The 10,938-nt window shown below is 39.1% G+C and overlaps 1 protein-coding gene across 1 annotated transcript; it reads left to right on the top strand.

The window, feature by feature from the left end:
- The first annotated feature begins 1,145 nt into the window (after window positions 1-1,145).
- LOC135225718 (cardiomyopathy-associated protein 5-like) lies at window positions 1,146-7,661 on the top strand. The gene is made up of 3 exons (XM_064265086.1): window positions 1,146-5,617; window positions 5,864-6,735; window positions 7,299-7,661. The coding sequence occupies exons 1-3, from the start codon at window positions 1,465-1,467 to the stop codon at window positions 7,494-7,496; spliced, it is 5,223 nt and encodes a 1,740-aa protein (XP_064121156.1). The 5' UTR covers window positions 1,146-1,464; the 3' UTR covers window positions 7,497-7,661.
- The last annotated feature ends 3,277 nt before the right edge of the window (window positions 7,662-10,938 follow it).

Consider the following 10,938-nt stretch of genomic DNA (forward strand, 5'->3'; position numbering starts at 1 on the left):
CACAATGGTATGTCCATTTGAACAATGAATCGCGAGAGGAAAGTAACTTAAGCCCAGAACAGCATGGTGCATCAGACCATCATGATTCTTCAGACAGACATTCAACACCTGAAAGATATTACACTCCCAGCAGTAGTCGTCCAACTTCGATAAAGTCTTCAAATACTGAATTATCGGATGTTAGTGCCAAGTCATCAGTTTCTGAAAAAGTATTTGGAGAGGTGTTAAAGGGTTTTGACAAGTTGGGTGATATCAGGTCTTTAGTGTTTTCCAGAGATACAAAAGATTTAAGAACGAAAGAAAACTCAAAAGAACGGGATGCAGCTGCTGGTAATAGTAAATCTGTTGTGAACTCCTCTAGTTCAGGAGTGGGAAGTAGTAACCTTAGTTGGCCAAAACTGGGGGATGGTGACATGATGAAAGCTCAGATTACTCCAAGCACTCAAAATGGGGAAGATACTGGAAATATTAAGATCAATACTAGCACCATCAGTCAGTCAGGGGCTTCACATAAAATTGAGCCTTTCAGTAGTAATTCAGAGAGGTGAGTAATGTTTAAAAAAGATTTTTTCAGCATGCAGACATTTATGTTATTTGCCCTGTAATAAAGCTTTAACGTTATGTTTTTCATTAGTAACTGCTATAATTTTGTTAGTTTGGGACATTTTGATTAAGTCTTGAACTATATTTTTAAAGATAGAAATTTAACTGTACATAGAAACCATATTTATTGAATTTTAAAGCATAGTATATTGGTTAATTAGACTATTTCCTTTTAAGATTTCAGACATTTTAATATTTCTTCTCCAACAGTTCCCTGCTTGGCCAGCCAGCTGTGACACAAACAGTTGATCATAGAGTTTCCAGAACTAAGGATGAAAAAGTTACTTCAAAGTCGATGCCTAGAACATCATCGTCTACAACCATTACCAAACCCAAAACTTTGGATGCTGCATTACTCACAGTTGGTAATGATTCTGTGTGTTGTATGTCTGAATCCAACTCAAGTAGTGAGTTAGGAATGTTTCAAACGAAGGGACATCCTTCAGGGGAACAGCACACTCAATTCCCTACAGTACACAAATCCACAGAGAAATCACCACCACCGCAACTGAAGGATTTGCTTACTGGTGATGGCAGCACTCTTCTATCTCCTTCACTAGTTCAGCTCATCGCCAAAGAAGGATCTAGTCAGCCGAGAATTGAAGGGTCATCACTTCTAGAAATACAGCATCCACACAGTGATTCCTTTGAAGATGCTCTTCTATCATTTGAGAGAGAAGTTGAGGTATTTCCCTGTTCAGATAGGTCTCATAAAGGTAAATCTCACTTGCCTTCTATCTCATCATGTGATTCACTAGGGAGTAAATCTCAATCTCTTTCTTTTAGTAGTAACCCAGAAGTTACTGTTCAGTCCTTTCATGCCCCTTCTACTACTCTTCCTGAAGATGTAGGACAGTTTCCATGTTTTCCCCTGCTAATCTTTCAAGTGATGTTATTCACCCATCCTTTTCTGTATGTAACTCATCACATGGTAATCATGTCATTTCATGTCCTTCCAACAACAGCCATGGTAAAACTGCTATTCAATCCTCCTCTCCTTCCCAAAGCAATTTTTGTATGAATGAGGTGTCACAAGTTCATTCCTCTCCTAACAATTTAACCAAAGATGAAATCCACTTGGTGTCCAAAGACATAATGGTACCAACTCCTTTGTCTAGTTTTCCTGGAAAGGTGTCACAGCCTGTTGTTCATTCTCAAAACACCCATTCATCAGAAAGCCAGAATCCTCCCTCAGAACCATTAATTTATTCGTCCTGTGACATTCCAAAAGGATTAAATCTGTTACCACATTCTAAACAAGGTAACCAATCAAAGGAGGCAATTCAGTTATCACAAATTGGAAATCAGTCACCACTCCTCCAAAGTTATCAACCAAGCATTTGTCAGTTGTCCGTTGAACAACAGTCATTGTGTTCTCAAATTAATCAGCAAAAAGATGGGATTCAGTCATCACTTCCTTGTCAGAGTACTCGGGCATTAGATTTAAACACTTCAGTACTTCCTTTTGACACCTCTAAACCAAAAGAAGTAGACAAGACCTCACTCCCCTCTCCAGTTAATCAGACTGTACTTTCATCCATACATAGTCAACCAGGTGAAGATCATTTACCACCTCCAAGTAGTGATGCACAATTTTTAGTGCATGCATCACCTCCTACTTTAATGCATGAACCAAATGATATGAGTCAACCAACATCATGTCAAAGTAACAAACTAGAAAATGGCAGTCCACTGACAGTTCCTCTCATTAGTAATCAAGTAGTAGACACAAATCTTTCATCACACACTTCCAAAATTCATCAGTCAGAATCTTCCAGCCATCTGTCCCTTCTATCCTCAAGTAATCACATCAAAGTTGAGGCAAAAATTAATAGCCAATCATCTGTGGCTTCCCAAATGAATGAAAATTCAGTTCCAAGTCAGTCAGTGCTTATTTCTCAGTGCAGTGAACTTGAAGTTAAGAATCAGTCATTACTATCCTCTCAAATATATCCATTAGATGGTGATCAACCACCACTTCCATCTCAGAGTAATGATACTAAAGAGATCAATCAGTCATCACCTCTCCAGAATCGAAAACCAGATGAAAATCAAGTATCACCTATGCAAATTAATGAAAGCAAAGAGGTCAGTCAGTCATCCCAACCTCTTCAAGACCACCAACCAGATGGTAGTCAACCATCACTTTCTCCCCCAAGTGATGAAATGAACGAGATTAGAAAGTCATCACCATCTCTGCAAAGTCATCATACAGATGGACAACAATTACTTCCTATCCAGAGTGATCGACATAAAAGTGTTAGTGAGTCATCACCTCAGAGTTTGCAGATAGATGAAGGTCAAGCATCTACCCTTCCCCAAAGTGATCAGCATAAAAGTATAAGTCAGTCATCAACACATCAGGGTCATCAACCAGATGGAGATCAGCTACAGAGTGATGAACATGAAAGTATATGTCTGTCATCTCTACCTCAGAGTTGTCAACTAGTTGGAGGCCAACCATCCCCTCCTCCTCAAATCGATAAACCTGAAAATATCAGTCATATATCACCACCTAAGAGATGTCAACCAAGTGGCAATGAGTCATCACCTCTACAGAGTGATGAACCTAAAAGTGTCAGTCAGTCATTTCCACCCCAGAGTTGTCAGTCAGATGAAGGTCAGCTATCACTTCCTTCTGAGGTTGATGAATTTAAAAGTATCAGTCATTCATTGCCACTTCAGAGTGATCAGCTAGTTGGAGGTCAGCCATCACTTGTTCCCCAAAGTGATGAACCTAAAAGTGTCTGTCAGTCATCTCCTCTCCAAAGCTGCCGGCTAGATGGAGGTCAGCTATCAGCTCTTTCCCAAAGAGGTGAAACTAGACGAGTTAGTCAGTCACCATCACCTCAGAGTTGTCAGCCATCACTCTCCTCCCAGAATGATGAACCTGAAAGTACCAGTGAGTTATCACCACTTCACAGTCATCAGGCAGATGAAGGTGATAAATCCCTTCATCCCCAGAGAGATGAATCTAAAAGTTTTAGGCGGTCATCTTCACCTGAGTACCATCAACTAGATGGAAGTCAGGCATCATTTCCTCCTCAAATTGATGAACCTAAAAGTAACGGTCAGCCTTCCCAACCTCAGAGTCATCAACCAGATGTAGGTCATCCAACAGGACCTCATGGGAATGATGAACAAAAGGATTTAAGTCAGAAATCACCTTCTCTCAAAAATGATGCGAGAAATGATGTTGGTCATACATTACCATGCATTCAAAATAATGAATTGGGTGCAAGTGCAACTTTACTTCCTTCGGAAAGTAAGTGTGCAAATGTAAGTGGACCATTACTAATGAATGTAGATCTCTCATCAAATTCACAGTGTGAACAGACTGAGTCATTCCAACTCTCCGAAAATAATCAGCAGAAAGATTACGGTGGAATTTCATCTTCTCAGACTGACCTACTGGACAGTGTAGTGCAGCAATCACCCTCAATGAATAATAAGCAAGAAGGTACTACCATGATATCACTACTCAAAGATATACAGCTCTTGAATAAGCATTTACATGATACTGTAAATTCTTCACATTCTCCTGAAAGTAAAGCTGTGGATGAGAGTGATTTACAGCTTACCTCACAATCAGGAATAACTCATTTATCCTCTTCATCATGTCATCCATCATCAAGAATTGTTCGGATTCCACAGTGCGATTTTATAGATTCAGATCAAGGGACAGCTCTTTCATCCAGCCATCCATCAAGTAGTATCTGTCAAGAGGAACATAACACAACTGAATTAGCACAAGGTCTCCATGAAATGTTGGTTGGTCAATCTGATATGCTTCATCAGCCATGCATACCTTCAAGTGTGCCACATGAAGTTTCAGAAAATCTGCCCCTTCTTTATTCACACAAGCCGACAACAAATACAAAACAGAAAGCTCTCACGTTCTCGAGTCATCCACCTCAAATTGGTGAGAAAATTCAGATTCCTGCTTTGAGTAATGAAGTTTCAACTCCAAGTAGATCTGGAGAGAATTCCTGTAATCTTGATGAGTCCTTAAATTTACAGAATACTATTGAAGTTAAAACTTACCCTCCAGAAAATATTTCAGACAATGAGAGTAATTTGCTACCGTCACCCAATGTACAGTCCAGTAATGCTGAACTTGACACTCCTTCAGTTCAAAGGATTTTTGAAGAAAATGGAAATGTTGCATTGTCATTAGGTGTTGCCTGTAACAATATAGTTTCATGCAATTCAAGTAATGAGCCCATATCAAAGGATAGTGTTTTGCAGACTCTTAGATTAGATATGCCCAAACAGCAGGCTTTGATAGTAAGTCCTAGTGCTGAAAAGATGCAGGTAAATGAAGGGGACATTATAAATCAGAATTCTTTAGCCAAAGCTGATAATTGTGAACTAGGGAAGTTGAATGATGGGCCTTTTTCAGAGCATGTATTCCATTTAGAGGACAACTCCTTGGGCATCTGTGAAACTAAATTAACTAAGTTTTCCAGAAATTCAGATTGTTTGGAAACAAGCAGAGCATCTTCAGAGATGAAAGAAACAAATGATGGGATAAGTTGTGACAAAAATACATGTGGAACCTTGAAAAAGACTATAGATAACAGGAATGTTGAAGAAAAAGAATCCCAAAATAATGAGAGAGTTACTCAGAAAGGGACCTATCAGAAAATGGCCTTAGTATTTGAAGGTGATATTGCAAATGAAGGAATGTTAGCCCCAGGAATGACTAGAGATGTAAAATCTCAATCAAACCTTATGACAGAAAGTTGTGATTCACAGCTTCCATTATCTGTAAAACATTTCTCACCTTCAGCAAGGAAAAGAATGGATACGTGTCAGTCAGCATCAGTCACCAGGTTAAATGAAATCAATAAGATGGAGAACATTCCTGTGGTCAGTTTGACAGAAAAGAGTAAGATTCCTTCAGCTGAAGAAAGCATTTCACCTCCTACATCTCTTTTAGTGCCACGTCAGAAAAGGAAATATCACACGATACCTACAGCTCAGCCTCTACAAATTGAAAGTCTCCCAAAAGGTATGTTCACCTCCATAAAATTTCAACCATTATATTATCCTGATTGAGTGAAATGATAATAAGAGTATGTTTTTAAACAAATGGTTAGTTTTTGTGGTTTCCAAATGTGGGAATTTCAAGTTGTAATGGTAATTATTCTATTAATTTATAAACCTCTAGATAACTGTTGCTATACTACATTCATTTCATGGTTACATAAATTTGAGTCATAAATTTAAATGTGTCCTTTTCCACCATTTTTGAAAGGTCCAGCTAAAGTTATCACAGAAAGCACATCTGCAGAACAAGGCTCCAAATCACCTGCTCACAAAGCCCCTCCTAGACCTCCAGCACCTTTGAATTATAATGTACCATTAGTTTTGGGATCAAGAGATGCATCTGTTTCGGTGCCAGATAAGTCATATGATAGAACAAGTTGTCCTGCAGAAACCAGAGCTTATCAGAACACAAGCCAAACACCATCTTTAGCCACTAAAGCTCCCATGAAAATTTCTCTTAATCCTTTTGATAGTGAGGAGGAAGAAGAACCAGAGCCTGTCTTAGAAATGAAGAGTTCGCTTAATCCATTTGACAGTGAAGAGGATGAAGAACAAGCACTTGTGTCAAAGATGGTGAAGGTGGAAGCTTCATCAAAGAAACCAACGAAAGAAATTTCCCTTAACCCATTTGATAGTGAGGATGATGATGAAGGAAAAGAGCAAGAACCATTTTTACTAACTGTCCCTCATACAAAGATCCCACTGCCACCTATTGGATATAATCCATTTGATGAAGATGATGATGAGGGAGATAGTACTAATGAAAAACATCCTTCCAGTCATTGTAAGAGAAATACACATGGCCAGAAATCAAATACTTTAGTTCCCTCTGCATATCAAACTTCATCTTGCAGCAGAAAACCAGTTAAACCAATCTCCCTGAATCCCTTTGATGAGGAAGATGAGGAAGAGGAGAGCAGTGTTATGACAGCCCCATTTTTAAGAGTTTCTTCCCAAGAACAGCAGTCACTACCAAGAAATTCTTTAACATTCCAAGAAGCTTCAAGAGAATCTCTGCCAAATTCAGAGATATTCATTAAGAGAAAAAAGAAACGACAAGCTCCTCTTCCACCTGGATATGTAATTATTGGTTTTATTTTCAGCTATTTTTTACTAGCTAATCATTCATCTATTTGTATTAACAATTTTTTTCTGTTTATGTTAGTTCTTGTAGTCTTCAAGGAACAACTTGTTATTAGTGATTGTATATTTGTTGCATGTGTAATTTGATGCTTGATATTTTTTTTAATGTACTATATTGTTCTTTACAGAAGCTTTCTATATTCTGAGAGATATTTGCAAGCCTTCTTCAAAGAGCATGTGAATATTATTTATCATTTCCCATTTTTACAGAGCACTGCTTGTCAAACTAAACATAGTCTCATCACCTCTGCATGTGCAGTATGTTTTGACCATAACAAGACTTCATTCAAAACATGCTAAGATTCTGCATATGGCATTCAGTCAATAAATTTTATTCATAATTTTATTTTGGTTCTTAATATTTAACTGGTAGTCCTTTGAAACTTCCATTGCATAATTTGGACTAACTTGAATCATGAAACATATGTCAGTTCTGAACATTCAATGGATTTTGATTAAGATTTCATGGTAAATTCAATTTCAAAAGATACTATTTTCAGGGATCCCCAGATTGTTCATTTGCATCTGCCACATCACTAGTCCCTCAGAGGCAGGTGATGTATCCAAGAGTTGGATCGTTATCATCCTTGAACGAGACTTTTTGGAGGCAAGACACTCGAGCTTTTGGAAGTACGCTTTCACTCTTCTCATCAAAGAGAAAACCACCACCCAGACCACCCCTTCCAAAATGGAAATGAGAGAATGTAGTATAAACTCAAGAGGTTTGATTTGGAAGGTCAGCATAAAAAAAAAATTAAACAGCCATTGACATAGGTATTAAAGACTGATTTTCAGTATTTTGAGTTCTGCTAAATGTTCATTGGTCGTAAATGAAGTACGTAGGCTCTTTGTTACATTCATCAAATTGTTTTAATATTGAGGATTTTATGGCTTTTACCCCTCCCTATCTGCTTTGTTAAGGAATTATGTAAATGATTAATAAAATTATTTAAGACCCCTTGTAGTTTACAAAATTATGTAGAGTTAATGCTAGGTAGGTAATGTGGAAGATATTTTCTTTCTAGTGTTGAGTGATAGATGTGCCTAGCAGCCAAAGCAAGTTCATTCACAGCAAGAAAATCAAGTGCATTCCTGGACTACCACTTCTAGGTAATGAGAGGAAATATGAAACATATTTTAGTGGTAGCTTGCCACACTAGTCTCAAGAATTTATTCAATAATTAACCTCTACTTAGCATTCTGTTAAATCAGCTTGTACACAGTTAAAAGCAACTGAATCCAAATGTACATCTTAGAACTAATACACATCGTAGATAGTACTGTACAGAAATTGAGTTAATACCTAAATTAGTCTTTCAGGTAATTTGACAATCAAAATAATGTGGCAGTGTCATATGCTGTAACTGTTAAGGCCACTAGTCTTGGCTCTTCTTTATTCTTTGTTGCTCTTCAAAGGTGGTACCTGACTAGTCCAGAGGGCTGATAAGCCACTCCTTCATGGACAACACTTCTGAAAACAGGATATGTATATGTGTCAGCCTTTCTTTTTTGAGTAAGGTCTGTTTAACTATACAAGGATGGTTACTGGCAAGATTCTGTTTTGGACCTGTTTCAAGTTATTTATTTTGAGAGGATGCCCTTTTCTGTCTGGGAAAGTGCCTTAATTACATTGACAATTTCTTTTAAGGGGTTATCCAAGATGTCGTTCACACTCGGAACTTTGTTGAAGTTTGGACAGTCATATCAAAAATACATACAGTATTACATAAATTTCTCTATACTTTTGACTGTTAATGTATTCATTACTTCCATTGATTGTATCCTGTGTGGTATCTATCAAATGACCTTGGGTTAAATGTGTATCACCAATTCAAAGATAAATCAGACTTATTTTTATGTAAGATTTCCAAAAACTGTAGCCTTAATCAGGTTAGGTTAATGAGATTGATTCCCCTCATTTTGGGACCACCTTGACGTGGTGAGGGGGCTCTCGAACCTCAGGAATTTCTTCCTAGGTTCGAACCCAAGAGTCCCATATAACATTATATAATTTGGGATTAATATTTGTGGAATTTTCCATTTTTGTCAAAATTTTCCAAATCCAATTGTAAATAAGAAAACATCATGGCTTAACATAAGAGTTAAATCTGAAGCTAAATAGTGAGAACTGTGGTAGATCCATCATCTACCCGACAATGTTCGGACCTGTTTTTCAGGCGGAACTATTCTATGGAGCTGGAGCACGCATTCCAGGGGGGGCCCTGGTTCTAGGAATGGAACTCTTGGCATTCTGTCCGGTTTGCCCATGATGTGAATAAGAGGGTAAGACTGCTTTCCTCCCCACATGCAGCCTCCAGCGGGGAGTGCAGGTAGACTTGAAAATTATTTTACGGTGACTGGATCCTGAACTTTTCTCAGAGTTCGTACCACTTCCTATTAAATAACCAGTCCACAAGTTTGTTCCGGCTTGATGAAGTTTCTTCCTTTGTGGGGAAGCTAAAGGTTCTACCGTATGAATACAACCTGGTTCCCGGTTTCTACAACCCTCCTCTTGTAGAGAAGGTGACAGGTATTTAGATATCAGTCATAGATCTTTTCTTACCAGATCCCTTTTCAACAGCCTAGGTTCACTACAAAAATGACTGCTCCATGCTTGCAACCCTCAAGGAGTCAGACTTGATTACTTTGTTGGGTTGAGGGATGGGTATTTCTGAATACTGTCCTATTAATCCTTCCGCAAGTTCTTTGGCGTCATTTCCAGGAAGACTTTGTACCTCTTCGGAGTGCACGGCTCAATGCCTAACTCTGTTTAATGCTTCCAACTTTCCCACTTGACTCTTCACCTTTGCTTCGACTAGGGAACCTTCATTCAGGGTACGTCTCCTGATGTTCTAGCGTCTAGAACATACAGACTTCTTGGTGGCAGCCCAAGAGTTACATGCTCCAGAGAAGGCCGATCTCTCACCCAAGCAAGAATAGTATCAGCAAGACTAACAGATACAGTAGCAAGGTTGTCCTCGTCTCGGCAGGGGCAACCAGCTCAGCAGTCGTAAGTCTTACTTGATCACCTGTTACAACCAGGGAGGCCGGTTCTTCTTGGGCAGTTTCTCCTCCTCCATTCATTTCATGCTGATTGAAGAGGCTCTGGTCTTTGACAAGGTCTTCCCATTCCTGAGAGAGATGATACAGGGCTTAGCCTAATGGTTAGACAACAAATATCTCCTTGGAGTGTTGTTACACACTTCCCCTCTGGGGATACTTTATGCCTCAGTGCATGAACTGGAAGGCAATCTCCTGCACTCAAAGAGGTTATGTTAGGTTAGGTACTTAACCTAACCTAGCGCCTGGCCTAATTCTAGCCTAACCTTACCAAACCTCTTGGCATCAACGTAGCCTAGCCTAAACTAAACCTAGCCTAACTTGACCTAATCTGCATCTCAATAACCTGAATCTTCTTAGCTCTCCAAGCCTCAGGATCAAAGGATATGCATTCCTTAATGTTGTTAAGGAACAATATCACAAGAGGGTGCGGGGATTAGTGTTCTATCATCTCCTCAATTGACGGTGCGGGTGGATGGGTCTTCAGTAGCACACTCAAGAGCAGCGGTCAACCAGACACATTCCAGGATGATGGATGTATGACAGACAAGTTTGGTCACTAGGGTCTGTGTTCGCAACAGTTGATCTTGACACCTCAACGTTTTGAAGAATTGTTCGATCTAGGAAAGTTGGGTTAGTCCTTCAATCTTGACACACTGAAACTTACTGTTTGGCTCTGTCTTTAAGGATAGTGGGCATTATAGCCACTGACCATAGTGTTGAAAATATAGCTTCTTGTCTGGCAGCGAAGTTTAGCAATGATTGGATCTGGTCAGTCCATGGATAGGTGACATACTGGAAACACCGGATGCTGTTGACATCTAGGAGTCATCTTTTGCATCAATGGTTAGAAATGTTGGGGCTGGTCAGTTCTTGGATAAGTGACCTTCTGGGAACTTCAGAAGCTGTTGGCATTTAAGAGGTCTCTTTTGCATCCTTGATTCAAGTCCTGTCGTTCTGCCTGATTCATTGGGAGATAAACAGGGTATGAGAATTTTGTTTCTAAGGACCCTAATGGCTAACCAGTGCCCAAAAACCTTGTGTGTTACCTGTTAAAAGTTAAGACTTAACCTCCAAGCT

This window comes from Macrobrachium nipponense, chromosome 13 (genome assembly GCF_015104395.2).
Source record: "Macrobrachium nipponense isolate FS-2020 chromosome 13, ASM1510439v2, whole genome shotgun sequence".
Lineage (NCBI taxonomy): Eukaryota > Metazoa > Arthropoda > Malacostraca > Decapoda > Palaemonidae > Macrobrachium > Macrobrachium nipponense.

What these genes read in the sequence shown, in the direction of transcription:
- LOC135225718 (XM_064265086.1), top strand. Translation starts at nt 1,465, where the DNA reads ATGTTTTCCCCTGCTAATCTTTCAAGTGATGTTATTCACCCATCCTTT. An exon ending in AATTGAAAGTCTCCCAAAAG is followed by an intron (nt 5,618 to 5,863) that starts GTATGTTCACCT and finishes CATTTTTGAAAG; the next exon opens with GTCCAGCTAAAGTTATCACA. An exon ending in CTCCTCTTCCACCTGGATAT is followed by an intron (nt 6,736 to 7,298) that starts GTAATTATTGGT and finishes TACTATTTTCAG; the next exon opens with GGATCCCCAGATTGTTCATT.